Source organism: Rhineura floridana, chromosome 10, assembly GCF_030035675.1.
Source record: "Rhineura floridana isolate rRhiFlo1 chromosome 10, rRhiFlo1.hap2, whole genome shotgun sequence".
Taxonomy (NCBI): Eukaryota; Metazoa; Chordata; class Lepidosauria; order Squamata; family Rhineuridae; genus Rhineura; species Rhineura floridana.
In genome coordinates, this window is record NC_084489.1 from 62,062,633 (window position 1) to 62,087,649 (window position 25,017).

Below are 25,017 nucleotides of genomic sequence, written 5' to 3' on the forward strand. Positions count from 1 at the left end.
GGGGACATGGCATGTCTATCATGCAGGAATCCTGCATATCTAACTTTGCCGCTGCACTACTGCTGTAACCCACTTATATGTGAACAGGCAGACATGGGAATAAAAAACATAGCGGCTCCTTTGATCACATCTAGTTTGGCCCGTATATTGCAGGCTGAACAATGTAGCTCACTTTATCACTAACTCCATTACATAAGTGGAAAGAAGTCCCATGAGGTCTATACACCACTGCAAGATGAGAATGCTGCCCACCTGCTCCTCTTTATCCAGTTAGGAATATGTGTGAGCAGTACAAAAGTGAGATTTTGAATACGTTCTGTTGCTGCACATTAAATATGATTTGCCTTGGTCATGGAAACACAGCTGGGAAAAGGATGAGGCCAAGACATAGCCAAATGTGTTACAGGACGTTTCTGCAAAAAACAGAAGCCTGAACGAGGACCAGAACCAATACAGACATGATGCTAATCAACCAGGAATTTGCATAACTGAGGGGGAAAGTACCATTGTCATGATTTTTCAACATCTGTGAACATTTGTGTGATTAACACAAATAATTCCACTTCATTTTAACATGCCTACTTTTAAGTTGCCAATAAACAAAAACATTTATCATTCTTTGTTGCTTCAGATTTGAGAGGGCAGAGGGAATCCAGTGAACTAGCAAGGAGGGAAGACAATCGATTTGGATCCTAGTTGTAGACAGTAGAATAAAAGAGGTAATTCAGTTTCTGAGAAATAAGATCAATAAATGTTTCATATTACTGTTTTTCTCTACAAATCTTGGAGCACTTTAATGTTATTATTGAACTTGGGGGGGGGGTTGCACTTGATGTACCAAAACAGGAAAATTATATCTTTCAAAACACTCTAAACAGAATCCCAAGGTGAATATTTGATTCTCTAGCTCCACTTAGTCCTTGCAATGATCAAAACCTCAGATAAGTTCAAGATGGTGAAGTTAGATCGCAGGGCCAGGTCCAGGAATGCCGGGGCCCTTGGGCATCAGCTTGCCCTAGGCCCTGGCATGTGCGCGCGTTCGCCACATTCGCATTCGCGCGCACCCTCCCACCTACCTGTCTCCTGTCTTTTACTATTGCCCTTAACCAAGATGGCGGTCGCAGTTTCCCTAAGGGAATGAAGCCTCCCCCGCCATCTTTGTTGATGGCATGCATGCCTGTACGCGCACGCATTTCTGCCATCAACTAAGATGGCGGCAGGGGCTTCAGTACCTTAGGGAAACCGCGGCCGCCATCTTGGTTAAGGGCAACGGTAAAACACAGCAGACAGGTAAGTGGAGAGACGGGGGGGGCGGATCACGGAAGGGGAGCGGAGCGGCGGCTGAGGCGCCCCCTGTAGCTCCAGTTCAAGATGATGAGCTTAGATTGTCACTTAGCATAGGTGTAAATGAGAGCACAAGGTCAACAGCTCTGGAGGATCAATTCCATGATTTTTAAATAAGTTCTCCTTGTATAATTGTTCACTTCACTTCCTGCTCTTGGAGCTATTCAAATCTCTTTTTTCCAGAGGCAGAATTATACCTTTCAACTACATCCATGTTGTACATTTAAGTGTGTCAGCATAGTTAGTGCTATCAGGATGAGCCAGTTCTGTAGATCACAGACGAAATTTTAAAAAATGGTAATTGGTAGTTTGTGGGAAGCCTTTTTATTTTAATTTGTGGATAAAAGAAAGTCAAGGTACTATGTTCCGATATATCTATATATGGTAGGAATGTATGTGGAGTAGCAGTGCTAGTTTGCACAAAACTACGTGCTATCTTGGCAAATGTGTGTTCCTCAAACAGAAATGTTTACACCCATGCAAGGATGGGGAAAGGCACTTGCATGGGAGGGAATGCTCCTGTGTCTGCCTGCCAGTTCTCCAGTGCCAAACCCTCCCTGCCAGTGTTTTCTCTGCAGTTATACGTACACAAAGTTTTGGAGTCTATATGGGGGAAATGTTTTTAAGGGTTGTTTCCAAAGCACTAAGTAACGTGTTTCATCAGTGCAAGGATTTCCATTTGCACGATGGGACTTCCCCCTGCTCTTCATGCACCTCTTAAATCTGTTCTGGTTTTTTCCCCAACTCTCTGAAGCAGATTTAGGGAAATGCTGGGTGCATGCAGGGGGAGGGGGGAGAGAGTCCTGTTGCACAAGCGGAAATCCTAGTACTGATGGAAATCCATGTGTTAGTTGGATACCACCCTAAATGAGTGTGTGTGCGTGTGTTTATGTATGGCATTTACAGGGGAGAATTAACAGACAGGGGAAGATTAAACACTCTCCTTCAACCTTGTAATTCTCCTGTGCAAATACCTCACGTTAGTATTATGAAGAAAATATAGAAATGGGAACTTTTGCAATATGTTTCATGCTAAAGATTGCAGAAATAAAGCACAAAGAGCTCATCTGGTTTCTTCTATGCAAAAATATATTCAACTTACATAAACAAATTTTCAAGAAACTATTATTGTACACGTATTTCTGTTTTGGGCATACAGCTGAGTTTAGCTGTAAAGTTGACAGTATATTCCATGCAAAAACAATAATTTCAATTGAAGGCCTTTATAGCAGTCAACTTGTTTCTCAAGCTCTTATCTGTCTTTATGTCACTGCTGACCTGTATATTTTGCTGGGAATTGACTGACCAGTTTTAGTGGTCATACTTCATAATTTTATGCACTGTGAAATGAGCTCATAAATTACACCATTAGATCCCAGTTATAACTAGAGTTGTATGACATGTTCATGGTTCTTCCTATGATTGAATTTTCATGTATTTTGTATTCTAGCTGAGATCTTAGACTCTCTCTCTCTCTCTCTCTCTCTCTCTCTCTCTCTCATTGGTGGTATTCTGGCCTTGTCTGCTTTGGGTTGTACTAGAGCACCCAGGGCCGGTGCCAGATGTGACTGGGCCCTTGGCGCCAGCCTGGGCCAGACCCCCTGCTCCCAGCACCCCCTACAGACTGAGTGGGACAGCTCCACTTACCTCTTCTGTCTTTCTGCACGCGCAGGTCTCTACCATCAACCAAGATGGCGGCGAAGGCTTCTATAAGGGGCTGATACCCCTGCCATCTTTGTTGATAGCACGCATGAGCATTACACTGCATGCACACACATGCCTACCCTCAATCAAGATGGCGGTAGGGGCATTAGCCACTTAGAGAAGCCTCTGCTGCCATCTTGGTTGATGGCAGCTCTGCGCGTGGGGTATTCACAAAAAGGGAGGAGAAGTAGGGGGTGGAACAGGCGGATGCCATGGGCCTGCATGGTCTGCAGGGGAGCTGGGAGCTCCGTCTCTGCAATCTGCAGCAGGGTTGGGAGTCGACCCTACCGAGGATCACGGAAGGGGAGCACTACCCTCACATCCTAAGGAGGGGCCCGACTTGGCTGCACTTTGGCACCAGCCCTGGAAACACAAACCCTCTTTCGTTTTTATTTTTCTGTTGAACACATTTTATTTATTTATTTGTTGCATTTATATACTGCCTCATAGCCGAAGCTCTCTGGGTAGTTTACAACAATTAAAAACATTAAAAACAAGTATACAAATTTAAAACCATACCAAATTAAAACCCATAAAAACTGATAGGCAAGTTAAAAACTTTCTATTCAAATGTGGTTAAAAAATGCCTGGGAGAAGAAGAAAGTCTTGACCTGGCGCCGAAAAGATAATAGTGTTGGCACCAGGTGCACCTTGTCACGGAGATAATTCCATAATTTGGGGGCCACCACTGAGAAGGCCCTCTCCCTTGTTGCCAGACTCCCAGCTTCCCTTGGAGTAAGCATCCAGAGGAGGACCTTTGATGTTGAGTGTAGTGTATGGATGGGTTCATGTCAGGAAGGGGGTTCCATCAGGTATTGTGGTCCCAAGCCGTGTAAGGCTTTATAGGTTAAAACCAGCACCTTGAATCGGGCTCGGAAACATACAGGCAGCCAATGCAAGTGGGCCAGAATTGGTTTTATATGTTCGGACCGTCTGGTCCCTGTTACCAATCTAGCTGCTGCATTTTGCACAAGCTGCAGTTTCTGAACCGTCTTCAAAGGCAGCCCCAAGTAGAGTGCATTGCAGTAATCTAACTTGGAGGTTATCAGAGCATGGACAACTGAAGCAAGGTTATCCCTGTCCAGATAGGGTCATAGCTGGGCCACCAACCGGAGTTGGTAGAAGGCACTCCATGCCACTGAGGCTACCTGAGCCTCAAGTGACAGAGATGGTTCTAGGAGAACACATTTTAACATTTGTTTAGGGTTGGCCAAATGTACCATTAGTATGTGATGTGTAAATGATACACCTGTGGAAATGTGAAAAGTACTAGCAAGTTTCCCCTGAATGCACATGTGCTTGTCTTAAAACAAAACTGAAAATGAAACCAAACTCTTTTAGACTCCAGGCAAGAATAGAAAATGATCAGTATTATCAGACCTGCTTATCCATACCAGAATCTAGTTATTTTTGAAGTGTGAAATCATTCTTAAGAGCTAGTGACTGGAGTTAGAGGATTTTTTTAAAAACAAGTGCAATGTTGCTGCTACTGCTTTAGCAACTATTAGAACTATGGATTACATCAGAATGCCCAAGAGATAAAGGCCCTTTCTAACAGCTTGCATTAAACAGACCTAGCAGATCTAAGAATCAGTCAATGATCATTTCATCATGTCCAGTGAATTATGACTGAACCCCATGTAAACTGTGTTCGCTCACCGTTTGTTGTCTGATCATCATTTGCTCTTTTGTTTGTTTTTAGAATGGGTAAAAAAATTAAAAAGGAAGTGGAGCCTCCACCCAAAGATGTGGTAAGTTTATAAAATACTGCTCGCTGTAAAAATGAAGAGGTTTCACAATTATAACATCCAGGTTTGCTCTCCTCCTTCAATCTTTACTCCCACTTAACTTCCCCTTGTGCCTCTAAAAATGTCTTGTAAAGATAATAAAATGTTTGTTTCAGTTGGACTGTGTGTGTAAACAGAGGGACCGATCACATTGTCTTCCTGAAAAATCTTATGTTGTGGTAGGCCTTTTTCTATTTGAAGAAGTAGAACAGGGATGGAAAGGAATATATAATTTTTGGGTCCAGACTCTGGAGATTGGGATACAACTTCCTGTGGAGTAATGGTAGAGGTGGGTCTTGAGTCTGATTATTTGTAAACTTTGAACTTGTCTTAGAAAAATTCGTATGTGAACCTTTCTTAGAAACTTGAATAGGTGTGCTAGACTTGTACCCCAGTCTTAGACATCTTGGACCTGATATTGGGAAGGGAAAGAGGAGCTTTACTTGAGCAGTGAGGACTTTTAAACTTTTGTGAAAAAGCAGCTTACAATGTGGTAGAAAGAAGATACTATTCAACACAGGTGAACAAAACTTGAAAAAGTGAATGATGTGGTACCCAGATATCTGAAGGAGGTCCTCAATTGCAAAGATGTATCACTGAACACTAAAGTCAGGATCATTCAGACCATGGTATTCCTGATCTCTTTGTATGGATGTGAAAGTTGGACAGTGAAAATAGCAGATAAGAGAAAAATCAATTCATTTGAAATGTGGTGTTGGAGGAGAGTGTTGCACATACCATAGACTGCGAAAAAGACAAATAATTGGGTGTTAGAACATATTAAACCAGAACTATCACTAGAAGCTAAAATGATGAAACTGAGGTTATCATACTTTGGACACATAATGAGAAGACATGATTCACTAGAAAAAACGATGGTGGGAAAAACAGAAGGGAGTAGAAAAAGAGGAAGGCCAAACAAGAGATGGATTGGTTCCATAAAGGAAGCCACAGACCTGAACTTCCAAGATCTGAACAGGGTGGCTCACAACAGATGCTATTGGAGGTCACTGATTCATAGGGTTGCCATAAGTCGTAGTTGACTTGAAGGCACATAACAACAACAACACATCAGCCCACGTAGACCTGCCTGAGTGTCAAGATCTGCAGGAGAGACCCTGCTGATAGTCCTGCTGCCCTGTAAAGTTTATGCGGCAGTGGTTCATGAAAGGACCTTATCCAGATGGGAAGGCATTCCACAAACTAGGGGCCACTATAAAGAAGTCTTGCCCCATTGTATTTATTTTGGTAGGCCAAGATGCAGCTTTTTGTACAGGCCTTTGAGAATTGAGGAAGAGTTCAGACTATCACTCCCTCTGCAGTGTTGCTATTGATTTTGCTTGCTGTTTGATATGGTCTATAAGTTAAAAATAACGGTGCAAGCCTAACCATGCCTACTCAGAAGTAAGTCCTATTGAATTCAGTGGGGCTTACTCCCAGGTAAGTGGGGTTAGTTTTGTTATACACTACATGGCTTACTTGTTGTTTAGGCTTTATGTGCCCCCCCCTTAAGACTACATGGTGAAGCGTAGACTATAAATGCAGATAAATACATAAAACCCCTACAGCTTGCATGAAGTCACATGTGTATAAAAGGATTAAATCGATCAAGGACATGACATGGGGGAAAAAAGGTCCAAGGAAAAAAAAGGTCCATGGAAATCAGTAGGAACTTGGTTCCACTGCTGACTGTGTTAGGATCAAGATATAAGTGAGATTCCATTATCGCTATTGAAGCTGTTGCTTCAGTTTTCAAGCATGACTTCAGCAATTGATCTGTTCTCTGCATGCTCTGAAGCAAAATACCGTCTTACCATCATCTCAGAGTCCTCAGTGGTAGAAATTGAGAACTTTAAAGCCTGGTTAGAACAACATTTTAAGCTTCTTCCATGTAGAGTGTCATGTATAGGATTGCTCCAGAAAGCTCCAAGTTAGCAGCCATTAGCTTAGCATCCTACACCCTCTTCCTGCTTCACAAGTTATGGAAACCTTTCTGCTCAATTTTTCAGCACAGCAGAAGCAGAAGGCAGGGATCTGATACCGGAACGGATTTATCCACCCCACACACCTCAAACAAATGTGTATGGTGTGATCCACTCTGCTTCTTTTTGTTTCTCTTTACAGTGCTACTATCCTGTTAAGGAGAGATGTACATTCATTTCCAAAAATCACCTGGCTTTTTCTTTTAGTGAAAACTATTAATTTGGGTGACCTGTTCCTTTTTAAAGTTTTTGAATTGCTCTCAGGTTTCCTATAACTGGAAGAATAATTTACGAGCAGTTAAGACACCAGAACTATAAGCTGCAGTTAGTATTTAAAAACCTGTTATGCAAATCAAGAGGTTGAGTTTGAAAACCTGTTTTTTTAAATTATACAAGAATTATTCTACCACTATTTTACCTCTCTTACAATTGTAATGAAACCATTCATAAACAGGATTTCCGATTTTCTCCATTAATATTCAGAAATGTTGAACCAAAAGTATGCAGGCACTTTGGCACAGCATCTCGTCTTAATTCTTTCTAATTGCCCTTATGGTGCTGCATTCAGCTGTGCTATTAACAATAAGCATCCCCAAAAAGAATTGTATAGAAATAGTTCACATTCAAATGATGTTTAGGACCAAAAAGTCAGAGTGAAATCAAGTATGTTATGTTATGTTTTATTTCTAGGCTGCCTTTTGGCCAAAAAGATCCCCAAGGCAGCTTACACACAAATAGAAAAACACAAATACAAATAAAAACAATACGATTTACAAAAATTGAAGCCAACAAAATCCTAGCATTTCTAAAAAGCAGCAACAGCTGAAAACCAAAAGCACTCATCTTCCTGATAAAGGACAGTCCCAAGAAAAAGGTCACTAAGAGCAGGGGTGAGGGGGCAAGGCAGGTGGAAAAGCTTGCCCCTTGATGGTCCCAGCACATTCTCACCCCTGCAGCTATCACTAGTTTTTCGTTTGTGAAAAACTAGATACTAGTTTTTCATTTGTGAGTATTGGAGGTAGATTCCAAAGCAAGGATCAAACTGTTGCATTTTTGAAGATAGTCCACATTCTGTATGTATCGTTAAGGTTCTTGGAATTGTGTTTTCATCAGAACCAGGGCCGGTTCTAAAGGGTGGCCAGGTTGGGCACTAGCCCAACAGACCCTGGAGCTACAGGGGCCCCCTCAGTTGCCCCTCCGCTCCTCTTCCGTGATCTGCGGGCTCCCCACATCTCCCCACATCTCCCCACGTCTCCCCACTTACCTGTCTGCTGTCTTTTACCGTTGCCCTTAACCAAGATGGTGGCCGCGGTTTCCTTAAGGTACTGAAGCCCCTGCCACCATCTTAGTTGATGGCAGAGATGCGTGTGCGTAGCATGCATGCATGCCATCAACAAAGATGGCGGGGGAGGCTTCATTCCCTTAGGGACACCACGGCCGCCATCTTGGTTAAGGGCAATAGTAAAAGACAGGAGACAGGTAGGTGGGGGGGTGCGCGCATGCACGAACACAAATGTGGCAAATGCGCACGTGCGCACATGCCAGGGCCTAGGGCAAGCTGATGCCCAAGGGTCCCGGCATTCCTGGAGCCGGCCCTGATCAGAACTGAATCAGTGTACAGTATTTCAAAGCGGTAAGAGTTGCTCCTTTCAATCTTCTTTGAACATAGTGGACATAATTTTTTTGTTACCATCCTATCAACATCCTTTTGCTCATATCAAAGAAAAAACAAATAAAATTTTGCACACATACTTGTTGGATGCTTTTTCCTTTATCAAGATCGACTCTTTTACTACCAGTTGACCAGCTGCTGATAATGAAAGGGCTCTTGTATCCTAAGAATGTTTAGTCCTTATAGACTTGACGGTATGTTCTATAAATTTTCAAAAAACTGTGTTGGCTGCCCATTTTGATAGTTTATATTTCTGTGAATCTAGCACAGTAGGGCTCCATTCATATGGCGGGTTACGTTCCTGACCCCCGCTGTAAAGCAAAAACCGCTGTAAAGTGGAACTCATTGAATAGAATGGTGCGCAATGCCCGAAAACTGTTGTAAAAGCAGAACAAGCGCCGTATGAGTGGGGCTTCCATGTAATTGAGACCACTGTATTAGCAAATTGCTGTAAAGCGAATTGCTGTAAAGCGGGGCCCTACTGTATAGATATCCTTGCCAAACTCTACGACTAGCAATAAGTGTTATGATCTGCTTGTATTACAACATTATGAATTCTAATTGTTTTCATTACTTCTGTTAGCTTGACTAGCAGAGGCAGTTATGTAAGGATCTCCTCTATGGCATCAATGAATGGAAAGCTGGGCTTTACATTTTCCCACTTCCTCTACTAGCTAAGGAGGAGGCCCAGCAGCTAAAGTTGGTGATTTTGCATCCATGCCCTGCAGGGAGATGACTTTCCTGCTTTCTTTCTCAAAAATCTGCAAGGCTGCTGGTATCTCACTTTTGTATGAACCCAAAGCTGGCAGCTGAGTTGCATCCAGATCTGAGTTTGTTTTCCAGAGTTAGGAAGTTTATATAAAGTTCCCAGCTAATTCGGAAGTTTGGCTGGAACTATTCAGGGCTTGAAAAGCACTAGAATGAACAGCAATAGATAAGGAGACTGTACTGCTTCCAAAACCAGCCAGGATAGCTACAATTGCATACACACTTATGTGGGAGTAAATCCATTGAACACAGTGGGACTTACTTTTGAGTAAACATAAATAGGATTGCATTGCTAGAAAGACATCTGATCTTTCACCCAAAGTCTTGAATTTTGAACTAATAATGTCCAACACTTTATGCTATAGTTTTACTCTCATTTAGTTTGTTCTAGCCAGACTTTTGTCTACTATGATTTTTTTTAAAAAAATCTTTGTATTTTAAAAAATATTTTCAGAAATTTCAGGTATATCCACAAACCTCAATAATTAAATGATCTGATTGTACCTTGCTGTTATTTCAGTATAAACAAATCTGTGCAAGCCATTCATGAGGTTTTTCACACCTTACTATCTTCCTCAGTACTCTCATGATTGATATATTAATAAAATATATTCCTTCTGCCCACCTTCCATCAGTTCTTGCATTTTTTTTCCAGTTAGCTGCCCTGAGGCTAATATGCTTAGAGTATAGAAGATGATTATGTACCACAGACATAGTTGGCCAACTATATGCATCCATCAAGTTGAATTCATGGTTTGGGGTTACTCAGGGCAATGTCAGTATTCCAGTATATCTGAAACTTTGAAAAGGCATTAAAATGTACTGTGTTACTCAAGATCTTTTCTAAACATCATCAACCTCTTTGTAACATGTTATTACATAATTACAAAAATAGAGATTTGGTATAACTATATTTAATATGTGATTAAAATATGGTTGTAAATGCTTGATATACGTTTCAGATAACTTACAGCACACTCTTAATCAAGTGTACTCCGAAGTACGTCCAATTGAATTCAGTGGGATTTACTCCCAGCTAAGTGGGGTTAGGACTGTATACTTAGGAATAAGTCTCATTGAGCACAATGGTACTTGCATCTGAGTAACCATGCATTTTATTTGCCTATTAGATACATTGTTGAACCAGGAACAAAAAAGATTGACATTGCTAACATGCACCAGTGTAATGCCCTTAACATTGTCCGTGCAATATAGCCATTAGACGTGACATGGTATAGACTAGGCAAAAGAGAGCTAGTTCAGATCCAAGATACTATTTTAATTAAGTATGATAAAAGTGCTTAATATTGTTAGTGTTTGAATGTAAAGACTTCCAAAATGTTTGATTTTAAATAAGGAATGAAAGGCTTTTTGAAGGATTTATGTTTTCTCATACTATGGTGGTTTCAATAATCTATTAAATAGGTTTAGAACAGCTGGATTTCATAGCAGAGTTCTCTCTGTTTGAGAAAGGTCAGAAAAGGAAATGAAAATGAATTATTTTGCATCATTTCCAGATGGCTAAACGGGGATCATGTCATGACAGTGTTTTCATTGGCCTCACATCTTGGAGAGCTGGCTTTTGAGATACTCAGTTATGTGAAGAAAACATAAGAAGGGCCATTCTATTTTTAAAATCCACTATAGTAATAGTGCAGAATATGCCATCCAGGGCCAAAATCTGTTACTATCCTTGAATGCAGTTAGCTGTGTAGAGAGAGATTGCTTGGCTAGGATTATTTCTAGAGAGAGTGCTTTGCTGGCTCTCCAGTGAGCAGAAAAAGAAGCTGAAGTTGCCAAAAGCTTCTTGGAGCCTTGCCTGGCATAAAACAATTAAGTCATTCCTGTTGCCTAAAGAATGCTTTGGATCTACAAGGGAGCTGCAACATTTCCCCAGCTTTATTCATAATGCATGGGAAATATTTTTAATCTCCATTTGACATTATGAGTGCAATCCACCAAGTACTTATGCTATATGCATCATCAGTTAGTTTAAAAGGGACTGTGTGGGAAGATGTGCAAAATTCCTGTTGAAATTACAGTGTTACTTGGAGTGTGTGGAAAGCTGTGACAGAGTGGTGAGAGGCTTTGCAGAATTGGTGTTTGAGGACAGCAGCCACCAGCACAGGACTCAGCACCACCTTAGGGAACCAACATGGATCTGTCAATGCGTGGTATATTTATAAGAGACTGCACTTTGCTTTGGACATTGGCTAGGGGACACTGGAAGTTTAATAGAAAGAAAAAATTCGGAATCCTAAGATTTCTACAATTGTTCAAAGGCAAAGAGTCTCATGGACTGTAGAAGAAGCAAGAACCAGGGAAGCTATCTGATAATATTCTTTTATACTCTGCTACTTTCTGTAAACCTCGGTAAGCCTTACCCCAAATCAGACCACTGGTCCATCTTGGTCAGTATTGTCTGCACTAAGTGGCTGTGGTCTCCAGAGTTTCAGACAGGAGTCTTTCCCAGCCCTTCCTAGAGATGCCAAAGATTGAACCTGGGACATTTTGCGTGGAAAGCATGAGCTCTGTGCACTGAGCTAGGGACCTTCCCTGTTAAAGCCTGAAGTTTTGGATTTTACTTGTTGTGATATACTTCAATTATTCACATAGCAATTTTTTTTAAAAAAAAATAGTGACGTAGCTCACATATGAGATTCTCTAAAACTTTAATTCTGATCCTATGGCCTCATTCACATATACCAATAAGCCAAACTATGGCTGAGTGCGAATGAGCAAGTGTGCTGGTGCTTGGAGCAAAAACTGCATCCACTTTGTTGCTTCACCAATCCTGCTGCTGCCACTGTATTACCTGGAGTTAAACCATGGTTTGGCTTGGCTTTACATGGTTTGGCTTGCTCCAAAGAAACCAATAAGCTAAGAACAAACCTTGCTACAGATTGTGGTTTGTTTGGAGCAAGACAAACATATGTCCAGGTTCACACATAATGCTAAGGTTCTGGATAGCATAGCAGCAGGTCTGGAGGAGGACTGAAGCAGCTGCGATTCTGCTTTGTGCAGCAGCATACTTGCTTGTTCATACTAAGCCATAATTTGTCTTTGTGTTCCATGCGAACCAGGCCTATGTTTTGTTACATGCCACTGTCGCAACTACAACTGTACTAAAGATTAAAAGTTCTTGCTAGAGACCATATAGATGCTGCTTTCATTGAACCTTATTCAATTTATGGACCTAGTCGCATCCTATTGCAAAAGATTCCACAGTTGTATAACTGCATATTATGAGGAAAATGAATTGGCAACTTTTCCCACTTTTACCTTATTTCCATTTTTGTTTATATCATAAAAGAAGAAAAATATATAAATTCTGTTCTGCCTGTTCATGTCATTACATTATTACTTGTGCTTCTATTAAAGCTACTTTTATTTATCCACAAGCCAATGCTTCAGAAGAGTACTTCAATAATCTTAGCTGTAATTTTTGGTATCCTTTCGCCAGTTTGGCAATACACTTTCGGAGTTGACATGACTAGCATTGTGCACAGATTCCAGATGAAGTTGAATGGCACTGGGTTTTTTTCCTTTATTATTTTTTCTTCCTTTCTTTTTCATGTCTTTTGTATCCCTAGTAACCTGTTTGCTTTTTTAACTGCACCTGCACACTGAACAGAGTTCTTCATTGAGTAGTTTACAATGATCTCCATTCAGGCCTTTCCTGACCCTTTTGTGTAGGACCTTGAGAGCTGGTTAAGAACACTGGAGTGACAATAGTGTCATTCATGTTGAAAATCATCTGTGGGCATTATCTGGAATCCATACTGTTTGATCAGATCTGTAGGTTCTTCACTGCCAGCTTTACACATGATTATTGCCTTTAGCCTTGTATCAACAATAAATGTTATCTTGCTTAAGAATTCATTGTTAAGTCTGTCCTGAGCCAATAGGGCACTTCACTGCCAGCTATTTTCCTTTCAAGATTTCTAATCTTGGGGTGGGTGGGTGACATCATTGATTAAAGATAGCAGTCTAATCTTTTCACTCCTGCCCAACCCCAAGCTAATTAAACTTTAAAAAACCCAGTTTTTTAAACAGACTCCCAAACTGAAAATTTAATGAGGATATGAGTCAGTCCTCTCAGAAATCTGAAAAAAGGGATCACAATACTCACTGACTCCTGATATAAAGTGCTCTCTTCTGACTATCGACACTGAAGCAGATGGAGGCCTGATGGCTCCCAAGAATCAAAAGTCTGGTAAGGACGACAGACTCAATGAAAGCTATGTTTGTGCAATTTAAATGGGAATTAATGGGGGAATGGCAAACAACAATTAACCCATTAAAAGAAGAAATAAAACAGGACCTCTCAAGAGAATGGCGGGTGGCGATAGACCCCCTTAAAGGGAAGATCCAAACTATGACAACCACAATTGCATCCCTAGTAACAAAATCAGAGGAAACCTTAAACCTAGGCCACAAGAACAAGGGTACCATTTCTAAACTGCAGTGAACAGCTACAATTAAAATTACAACTGACTGATTTGGAGAATCGCTTCAGATGGAGCAACCTCTACTTTCTCAATTTTCCTGAAAACTTAGGAGAACCCGGATCACACTATAAAACCAAAAGACTTTGAAAAGGTTCATAGAGCACTAAGCACCATGCCCAAAGATGGCAACTGCCCCAGAGACATCATTACAAAGTTCCTCCATTTTGCCACAGAAGAGCTGGTAGAAGGAAAATTAAGGGATCTTGGGGAAATTATATATGAAGGCCACAAAATTAAGATCTACCAAGATCTCAGTAATGACACTCTGGAGAGGCAGAAAGCCTTTAAATATTATACAATGTTACACATGAAAACATGCAGCACTCAGTTTCTACCCACAAAGAGGCACAGGAGCTAATGGAACATTTAAACTCAACCCAGGAGACGCTGTGTCCTCAGATTCTGACGTGGAGGATGATGAGAGGGAAGAGGATATTTATTTATTTATTTATTTATTTTATTTCATTTTTAAACCGCCCATAGCGAATAGCTCTCTGGGTGGTGTACAAAAGATTAAAAGTACAGAAATACAAAATATCACAATAAATAAACTGAAACAAAGAGATTTAAAATTGTAACATTAAACGCTTTAAAATGCCTGGGAGCATAGCCAGGTCTTAACCTGGCGCCGAAAAGATAGAAGCGTCGGCGCCAGGCATATTTCTTTGGGGAGGCTATTCCACAATTCGGGGGCCACTACAGAAAAGGCCCTAGATCGAGTAACTGTCCTCCGGGCTTCCCGATGGGTTGGTACCCGGAGGAGGGCCTTAGACGCTGAGCGAAGTGACCGGGTCGGTTCATAGCGGGAGAGGCGTTCCACAAGATACTGCGGTCCCACGCCGTGTAAGGCTTTATAGGTCAAAACCAGCACCTTGAATCTGGCTCGGAAGCAAATAGGTAGCCAGTGCAAACGGGCCAGAACAGGTGTTATATGCGCTGACCGGCTGGTCCTCGTCAGCAGTCTGGCTGCTGCGTTTTGCACTAGCTGAAGCTTCCGAACTGTCTTCAAGGGCAGCCCTACATAGAGCGCATTACAGTAATCCAACCTAGAAGTTACCAGAGCATGAACAACTGAGGCGAGGTCATCCCTGTCCAGATAGGGGCGTAGCTGGGCTACCAACCGAAGGTGGTAGAATGCATTCCTTGCCACTGTGGCCACTTGCGCCTCCAGAGACAAGGAAGGATCGAAAAGAACCCCAAGACTACGAACCTGTTCCTTCAAGGGGAGTGTAACCCCATCTAGAACAGGGTAAGCATCCACCATCTGGGCAGGGAAGGCATTCACCAACAGTGTCTCAGTCTTGTCTGGATTGAGTCTCAGTTTATTAGCTCTCATCCAGTCCATTATCGCGGTCAGGCAGTGATTCAGCACATCCACAGACTCACCTGTAGAAGATGAAAAGGAGAAATAGAGCTGCGTGTCATCAGCGTACTGGTGGCAACGCACTCCAAAACTCCTGATGACGGCACCCAGAGGCTGCATGTAGATGTTAAAAAGCATGGGGGACAAAACCGACCCCTGAGGGACTCCACAATGGAGAGTCCAAGGAGTTGAGCAATGTTCCCCAAGTACTACCTTCTGGTGACGATCCGCCAAGTAGGAGCGGAACCACTGCCAAGCAGTGCCTCCAACTCCCAACTCCACGAGTCTCCCCAGAAGGATACCATGGTCGATGGTATCAAACGCCACTGAGAGATCAAGGAGAATCAACAGAGTCACACTCCCTCTGTCCCTCTCCCGACAAAGGTATCATACAGGGCGACCAAGGCTGTTTCAGTGCCAAAACCAGGCCTAAAACCGGATTGAAACGGATCCAGATAATCGGTCTCATCCAAGAGCACCTGGAGCTGACCGGCAACCACCCGCTCCAGAACCTTGCCCAAAAAGGGGACATTCGCCACCGGTCTATAGTTGTTCAGGTCATCTGGGTTGTTCAGGATAGTGGAAGTGGCAGGCGAGTTCAGAAGAAGAAACACAGATGCTCCAAAAATAATAAAAAGCAAAAGACTCCGCAGGACTCAGAATGCACTTGATGTAGATAAAGACCACTGTTAACTACTCTTGTAACTTTACTGCTGAACTAGATAAGTTCCGATTTTATGGATTGTGATTACTGACTCCTACTACTTGCCGGACCAGACAAACTCCTGGACTTAAGTCTATTACATCTTTTTACTTACAAGATTGTAACTTCATCATTTGGATAAGACTTACCAATATAACTGGACTGAAACATGCTGGACTTGACCTCATCACTTATCTGGGATTCACACATTTGGACAGACTCACCTGATCTCCATATTTGAATAAACCCTACTGATCTGACTCCATTATGACTTGACCAGACTCAGCTAGACTTGTCTATCATTTACAGATCTAAGACTAACTTGAATAGACTTACCTAAATTGATTCATAACTTAACTGACTAGAACAGACTTTGTTGGACTTACCGTTATCATTTATGGATCTGAGACCAAGTTAACAGAACCATCTGAATTGAATCTTTGGACAAACACACTTGGTTGGACATTGAAATAAACCTACCTGACTCAGATTCAACGTGAGTAGGCCAGAGTCTACTAGAACGGCCTTTGCCATTTATAGACTTAAGACTACTTAAACAGATTCACCTAAACCGGACTCTAAGAACTCTACACATAGACAGACTTATTCAGATTGAAAGGCTAAACTAGATTGGACATAGACTAAAATATGTTGAACTTGGACTTATCACCTACAAAATTAAGAATAAATCTACCTGACTCAATTTCAATAAGTCCAGACCCGACTCTACAGGACTCGACTAACCTCACCCAAAACACACATCTCTCATAGTAAGTGGTGCTTACTATATTGCTCATCTATTGAAATGGAAATGGACTGCCTTCAAGTCGATTCCGACTTATGGCAACCTTACGAATAGGGTTTTCATGTTAAGCAGTATTCAGAGGGGGGTTACCATTGCCTTCCTCTGAGGCTGAGAGGCAGTGACTGGCCCAAGGTCACCCAGTGAGCTTCATGGTTGTGTGAACCCTGGTCTCCCAGGTCCTAGTCAAACACCTAACCACTACACCACACTCATCTATTAGTTATATAATAAGGTTAAATTGAAAAAGTTAATGTCTTTTATTATAATATTGGCTTGAGAGGGAGGGGGTTATTGATACACTTTACTAATTCCACACCCATTGGAGTAGAGATGCTTAGAACTCTCTACATGAGCCTTCTTTTTCATAGGAGGACTCAGAAATGGGATGTATTTTGATTTTGGCTTACCTGTTATGTTTTATTCTTCTTTCTTTTCTTAATGTCTTATTTTTTCTCCCTGGAGATATTGGAGATCCTGGTCCTGTACAATTATTATAAGGCACTTTATTTCACCATCTGTGGAACAACTATACTCATTAGTACCATATTCACCTACCATGATAGTCTCTCACCTACATATTATATCATGGAATGTTAGGGGACTGGGTACAGTAGTAAAAAGGGAAAAATTGGAACTCATTGAGACAGTATAACTGTAATATTTTCTTGCAAGAGACACACCAAAAAAGGACCAGACACTACCTGCTCATGCCCTCAGCAGGCAAAACTTGGCATGAAGCACCCGGAACCTGTAAATCGAGAAGAGTGGCCATATGGCTTAAAGATTACCTAGGCTTTATTCTAAAGGATACACTGAAAAACCAGATTGGCAGATATCTCTTCCTCAAGGGAACATTTTGCCCAGGAGGCCAGATATTTACACTGGGGATGATTTATGCTCCTAACACACACCAATTACCTTTTCTAACACAAGTATTGGAAGACCTGGAAACATTTAGAGATGGTGAAATAATCCTGGGAGGGGATCTAAATTTGATAGAAAATCCAAACCTAGACACAACTGGGAAGAAAACAAAGGAATCCTACTCATCTGGGGGTAAACTCACAGAATTTCTTTCTAAACATGACCTACTTGATGCATGGCAGTTAGACAACCCCACCACCAGGGACTATACATGTTTTACAGGAAATAATAAGGTACATAGCAGAATAGGTTACCTACTTCTCTCAGCAACCAATTGTTGTCGTTATGTGCCTTCAAGTCGATTCTGACTTATGGCAACCCTATGAATCAGCGACCTCCAAGAGCATCTGTCACGAACCACCCTGTTCAGATCTTGTACATTCAGATCTGTGGCTTCCTTTATGGAATCAATCCATCTCTTGTTTGGCCTTCCTCTTTTTCTACTGTTTTTCCCAGCATTATTGTATTTTCTAGTGAATCATGTCTTCTCATGATGTGTCCAAAGTATGATAACCTCAGTTTCATCATTTTAGCTTCTAATGATAGTTTTGGTTTAATTTGTTCTAACACCCAATTATTTGTCTTTTTCGCAGTCCATGATATGTGCAAGCTCCCCTACAACACCACATTTCAAATGAGTTGATTTTTCTTTTATCCACTTTTTTCACTGTCCAACTTTCACATCCATACAAAGAGATTGGGAATACCATGGTCTGAATGATCCTGACTTTAGTATTCAGTGATACATCTTTGCATTTGAGGACCTGTTCTAGTTCTCTCATAGATGCCCTCCTCAGTCCTAGCCTTCTTTTGATTTCTTAGCTATTGTCTCCATTTTGGCTAAGGACTGTGCCAAGGTACCCTTGACAAGTTCGGTGTCCTCGTTGTCAACTTTAAACTTACATAAATCTTCTGTTGTCATTACTTTATTCTTCTTGACGTTCAGATGTAGTCCTGCTTTTGTGCTTTCCTCTTTAACTTTTATCAGCATTTGTTTCAAATCATTACTGGTTTCTGCTAGTAGTATGATATCATCTGCATATCTTAAATTATTGCTGTTTCTTCCTCTAATTTTTGCACCTCCTCATCTTGGTCCAATCCTGCTTTCCATATGATATGTTCTGCATATAGATTAAATAAGTAGGGTGATAAAATACACCCCTGTGTCACACCCTTTCCTATGGGGAACCATTCAGTTTCTCCATATTCTGTCCTTACAGTAGCCTCTTGTCCAGAGTATAAGTTGCGCATCAGGACAATCAGATGCTGTGGCACCCCCATTTCTTTTAAGGCATTCCATAGTTTTTCATGATCTACACAGTGAAAAGCTTTGCTGTAATTTATAACAGACAGGGTGATTTCCTTGGACCACAGCCCAGTACAAATGACCCTAGAATTGACTCCCCCTAAACCTAGACTTTTTATGTGGTGTTTGAGCCCCCATTAATTGAAAATAGCCTCACACAGGAAAAAATACAGGATGCTTTTAAAATCTTCTTCAAGGTCCATTAAATTACCCAATATTCACCAACTCTGCTTTGGGACACACTGAAAGCAGTCTTATGAGGAGGCTTTATATTTGACTATAATAGAATAAAAGCAGTTAGAACAGCAACACAAAAAAAGCTTCTAGCCAAAAAAACCAGCCCTAAAAGGAACATTTAAAAGAAATAACAGCAACAGAGTGAATATAATATGACATAGGAAAAAAGCAAGATATAGCATCCTAGAAACAAGAAAAAAACTTACCTCAGTACAATAAACCAATCAATTCTACTACAAATTTGATAGTAAAAACTCTAAATTACTGGCTAATAGACTTAAGAAACAGAAAAAAAGAAACATGATTCCATCCCTGGTCACTAAAGAGGGAATTAAAACATTTGAATTGGAAAAAATCACTCAGTGCTTCCAAGATTTTTATGCATCCCTGTATGCTCCAGTGGAGGTAAATACTAAACAAATAGAAAATTACCTAGATAAGGTTGGACTAGAACTTGTTTCCCCAGAGCATGCCCCAATCACTGCTGAAGAAATAGAACAGGTGATTAAAATATTGAAACCAGGCAAGTCACCGGGGACAGACGGCTACGGTGGCCTATTTTATAAATCATTCGGAACTGAACTAACACCTTTCCTGCTGTCACTTTTCAATGATATCCTGTTAGGAGGCCCCACCCCAGAAACTTGGAAACAAACATGCATAATGGTAATACTCAAGCCCAATAAAAATGGGGAGGTGGTGGAGTCGTGCTGGCCAATCTCTCTGATTGATATCGATGCAAAACTCTGTACTGCAGTGTTGTCCAAGAGATTGGCCAGGATTGTACCCCATTACCTCCATCCAGATCAAATAGGCTTCATCAGGAATAGGACCATTAGTGATCCCATTTGTAGACTTTTCAATGTCATCACCGCAGCAAACACTCCAAACAACCACTGGTTATCCTATCCTTGGATGCTAGCAAGGCATTCGATAAACTCATTTGGAAATTCTTATTCCCTGTACTGAGAAAAATGAAACTGGTAAACACATTCATCTCTACAGTCCAACAACTTTATGATGGCACAAAGGGTGTGTGAGAGCGAATGGAAGGGACTCAGGATGGTTCAACATTGCCTGGGGCACAAAGCAGGGGTGCCTATTGTTGGCCTGCTTTTTGCCCTGACAATGGAACCCCTAGCATGGGCCCTAAGGGGGGATGATACCATCCACAGGCAAAACCCGCTTAATAAATTAATTTGCAGATGACATTGCTATCATGATATCTAACCCAGAACAGGCAGTCAGGGCCAGCGTCAAAGGGTGGCCAGGTCGGGCCCTGGTCAAGGGACCCTGGCACCACAGGGGCCCCTGAGGGGCCCGTGGATAGGGTGGGGGAGGAGAAGTGCTCCCCTTCCATGATCCACAGGTAGCTGCCGTGGATCACAGGGAGGGAGCTTGCAAGCCACCCACCTGTTCACTGGCTCCACCTACCTGTCTTTCCTGTCTTTTGTGGCTGCACGCACTGTGCGCGCAGGGCTACCATTAACCAAGATAGCAGCCAAGGTTTCCCTAAGGTGCTGTTGCCCCTGCCCCCATCTTGGTTGATGGCAGCAGCAGAGGCTTCAGCCCCTTAGGGAAACTTTGGCTGCCATCTTGGTTAATGGTAGCCCTGCATGTGCAGCCGCAAAAGACAAGAGAGATGGGTAGGTGGTGCGCGTGTGCATGTGTGCGCATGACGGGGCCCAGGGCAGGCTGGTGCCCGAGTGCCCTACCATGCCTGGCGCTGGCCCTGCAGGCAATCCCCAAATTACTATAATCAAAGAATATGGAAATCTGGCTGGCTTACAAATTTTGGCAAATCAGACATTGTGTGTGAATATGGCCCCAAACCTCCACCAATGTATCCAGCAACAGACACATTTAAAAATATGCCCCATAGCCATCAAATATCTGAAATGGAAATTGACTGCCTTCAAGTCGATCCCGACTTATGGCTACCCTATGAATAAGGTTTTCATAGTAAGCGGTATTCAGAGGGGGTTTACCATTGCCTCCCTCTGAGGCTGGTCCTCCCAAGCAGCTAGGGCCTGCTCAGCTTGCCACAGCTGCACAAGCCAGCCCCTTACTTCCTTGTCCACATCTGCCAGCTGGGGGGCAACTGGGCTCCTTGGGACTATGCAGCTTGCCCACGGCTGCACAGGTGGCAGGGCACGTAACCCCTGAGCCACTCACTTTGGGGGTGATCTGTAGCTGGCCCTTGACACCGAGGAGACATGAGTGGGGATTTGAACTCACAGATTCTGGATTCCCAGCCAGGCTCTCCTTCCCACTGTGCTATACCAGCTCCCATAAAATATCTAGGAGTCATTATACCTAAGAATTTACATAGGACAGAATCCCTCAATTACAAACGCCTACTTAAACAATTCAAACAACTACTCCTTGACTGGAAAAATTCACCACTCACATGGCTAGGTCAAACAGCATCAATAGAAATGATGATACTCCCAAAATTTTATGACTTGTGGTTGGTCTGGCATTGGGGTTGGCCCGGGTACCGGATGCAAAGCAGCAAGAGGAACTTCTACAACTTCCTATTGAAAGGCAATATGGCTGGGCATTTTGTTTGATCTTAATGGAAATGTGTCTTGAGATTTATTAGCTCACAGCAGGAATTGCTACAGATATGGAACTTTATGCAACCTCAGTACAAAAAGAAGCAAAAGCCATCAGTGAAAATGCATGCTTTGGTGGCTGGGGCTGATGCTGGTTGTTGCTTTTGAAATGGTTTTATTGATTTCGGGATTTGTTTAGGTAACCTCTCTACAGTACGGGATTTGGAATTTTTAGGAATGTGTTACAAAATGTTTGAAAAGCATCTAATTTTTTATTTTGTGAGTAGCAACAGAGAAACTAAAAACCTAAAAGATTTTGATGCTTATTATTATTTTTTGTATTGCTAATAGTGGTGGTCTGGATATAGGGGGTAGTTCTATCTTAGAGAGAACTTATCTTGGTGAAGCGGAACCGATTTTGTGACTCAGGCTGCAGACGCACTAGCTGCTTCAAAAGCAGCCAGAACATTTGTCTGGCTTCAGTTAAAAACACATTTGAATCACATTTGCCCATGGCTGGACACGTATGCTTTCCCCACTGCTGATTAGCATTGGGCCAGTCACTGTGTCTGCCTCAGCTTACAGAAAAGTGTTTTCAGTGTTTTCACTGGACACACCTGGAGCGAAAATGGAGTTGATGGCCAATCAGTTTTGAAGTCTGTATGAAGCTGACTTCAAGATAAAATGCACTTGAGCTGCAACTCCTGAGGCTTTAGAGTAAAAGGAGGCAGAGTTTTACTAGCGTTGTGTGTCCCTACATTCAGAAATTGGAGGTGAAGACGTACTGAAGCCAGCAAAACCACAAGTATGTCTGTATCCTCAGCCTGTATGTTTCTGGCTTCTTTGTTGACATGTTACTCTGTTTTCCAGGAGAAGATATTAATCTTTTAAATACGTGGTCCTTAAAGACCTGGAGCTGCAGTGGTATGGCTTGCCCGCGGTTTCCAACATGCTGCTCGAGATCGGAGGCTTGGAGTTCTCGGCCTGCCCCTTCAGCGGCTGGTACATGGGCACCGAGATCGGAGTCCGCGACTACTGTGACAACTCTCGCTACAACATCCTGGAGGAAGTTGCCAAAAAGATGAACTTGGACATGCGGAAGACCTCCTCGCTTTGGAAGGACCAGGCCCTGGTGGAGATAAACATTGCTGTCTTATACAGCTTCCAGAGCGACAAGGTGACCATTGTGGACCACCACTCAGCCACGGAGTCCTTCATCAAGCACATGGAGAATGAGTACCGTTGCCGGGGAGGTTGCCCTGCTGATTGGCCTGATCCATGGAACACGCACATCTGGAAAGGCATCAACGGCACTCCCACCAAGAAGAGAGCCATTGGGTTTAAGAAGTTAGCAAACTACCAGCTTCATAGTTCGGGCAGCAGCAGCGATCGCACTCCCAAATTAGCCATTTCTTTCCTCACAAGGCTCCTGAGTGAGAGCTGGAAGCTTTGCCCTCGCTCGGGTTTGGCTGTGTCACAGTGCCGCCCCATCAGCACTGAGAATAATGTCAAAATTGGTTGTGAAGATCTTGGAGGCTTCAGCTGATTTCTGTCTCAGATGATCTTCTAAACCCTGGGTTGGAAGATTTGTCTGTAGCGGATTAGGCAAGTTCATGGAGGGTAGCACTATCAATGGCTACTACTAGTCCTGATGGCTTTTCTTATGTTTTCTTTTCTCATGTTTTTATGGTTTGTCAGTTCATGCACAAAACTCCAGCCATTTGGTATCTTAATTTTCTCGGAGGCGTGTTCAGAGAGCGGCTTCATTCCTAGCCTCACCCTCAGCTTGGGAATTCTAAAATAAAAATATCAGTATAGTTTTGAAAGGTTCGCTGTGCCGTCTTGATGCACAATGGTGTCCAATCGTATCCAAACAGACAAAAATCTTCTTGATCTCAGGAACCATCATGTAAAACATCTTAAGAGGTGTCCAAACAAGTAGTGAACAAACAGCTTTCCAAAATATGTAGTAGACATACGTATCAGCCTGCACAAATTTATGTCGTCAGCTTCGGCCTTGAGTCTGTTAACTAGCTAGCAACACGCCTGGTGAGCATGCTCAGTTGTTACTTAATGCTGAATGTCAGCTGGAAAAGAAAAAAGGAAAAACAGGGTGGGGAGGAATGGAGTATCCTGGAGGAGGGCAAGGAAGGCTTGTTAGAACCCTGAACAGGAGCATTCCTATTACAAGGAGAGTTAATTAATTGTAATCTCCATTAATTTTGTCTTAATCTGTTTTTAATGTGTTTTTATACCTATATGTTGTAATCCACATTCACTGGTTTTTAAATGTGGTTTTATTCTGTTGTACACCGCCCTGAGAGCCTGTTGCTAAAGGGCGGTTTAAAAGTGCAATAAATAATAATAATAATAATAATAATAATAATAATAATAATGGTTAGCTAGCCATCTCTTTTGCAGATTGCTAGCTAATGTCCCATGGTGGGTTGGGATGCTTCCTTAATAGGCGATAGCTACATAAGTCTCTCTGGAATGTAAAATCTTTTATCTTTCCTCCACCAGCTAAGAGAAGGGGTTAAAGTGTATGCAGACATTAAAATGAGTGTTGAGACAGTGACGGAAAGAAAGAGACAGAGAGAGCAAAGTATTATGGGGTTCATCTCTCTCTCTCTCTCTGAATATTTGATATGGGGTAATAGGGTCTGCTGTCTGCTCAGAGTGTGTATGCTTCTTGCTTCGGCTTGTGCTGTACTTACAAGTATTTTAAAAATGCCATAAATTTCCAGTGATCTCTCTTCCAAAAGGAAACCAAACTCTGGGAGTGCTACCCCATGAACATTTCACCTCTTGGGGAAGTGCTGCATGTATAACAGTACTGATGTTGTGGGATCTTTTGTTAGGCTGCCTTGAATGCCAATTCTGGCATAAAGGCAGCATCCTGTTTTTAAAGAACAACAAAATGAATATATAACATTCTCTGTCTTCTGTATTCTCCTTTCTGTATCTAAAAGATGTATATTCTAGTAGCACAAAGGGAGAGTGCGTGTTTCTTACAAGAAACAGATAAACAGGGTGTCCTCCTTGCAGCAGTGTTACTCCTCCCTCCTGCCCAGAATTATATTTGTATTGACTTATGGTTGCAGGACTGGGGTCATAGAAATCAGTTGTCCTGCCCTCTTCAGTAATCTAAGGAGCAGTCTCCAGTCCTAATTTTTGAAATTGGCAATATTTGTGCACTTGGGTTTTTGTGTTCCTTGATGTATATCCAGTGCTGCCTTGACAGTGGCCCAGTTTGTGCTTAATGGTAAGCCATGGTCTAAAAAAAACCATGGCTTACTGTGAATGAGCAGGATGTTGGTGTATGTTGCTAATTCTCACTCCCTGTTCTCCCT

At 42.1% G+C, this 25,017-nt stretch overlaps 2 protein-coding genes across 6 annotated transcripts in view; both read left to right on the plus strand.

Annotated features, from left to right (window-relative positions):
- Positions 1 to 1,205: 1,205 nt before the first annotated feature.
- The window catches only part of ARMC3 (armadillo repeat containing 3), a 99,722-nt gene continuing 75,910 nt past the window's right edge, over positions 1,206 to 25,017 (plus strand). For 3 of the 5 annotated variants that reach the window (XM_061587075.1, XM_061587079.1, XM_061587078.1), the window contains exons 1-2: positions 1,206 to 1,290; positions 4,751 to 4,799. In XM_061587075.1, coding sequence (XP_061443059.1) covers positions 4,752 to 4,799 — 48 coding nt within the window. In that variant the 5' untranslated portion in view covers positions 1,206 to 1,290; position 4,751. Of the gene's footprint in view, positions 1,291 to 1,310; positions 1,701 to 4,750; positions 4,800 to 25,017 lie in introns of those variants that run through there. The other 2 variants (XM_061587076.1, XM_061587077.1) reach the window with 2 other exon arrangements.
- On the plus strand, positions 19,407 to 23,430 carry LOC133365488 (nitric oxide synthase 1-like). Its single transcript, XM_061587445.1, has 2 exons — positions 19,407 to 19,629; positions 22,573 to 23,430. The coding sequence occupies exons 1-2, from the start codon at positions 19,407 to 19,409 to the stop codon at positions 23,208 to 23,210; spliced, it is 861 nt and encodes a 286-aa protein (XP_061443429.1). The 3' UTR covers positions 23,211 to 23,430.

Excerpts from the sequence above, each read along its gene's own strand:
- LOC133365488 (XM_061587445.1), top strand. The coding sequence starts at position 19,407 with ATGATTCCATCCCTGGTCACTAAAGAGGGAATTAAAACATTTGAATTG. Across the intron at positions 19,630-22,572 it reads GATTAAAATATTGAAACCAG|ACCTGGAGCTGCAGTGGTAT; the intron begins GCAAGTCACCGG and ends TGGTCCTTAAAG.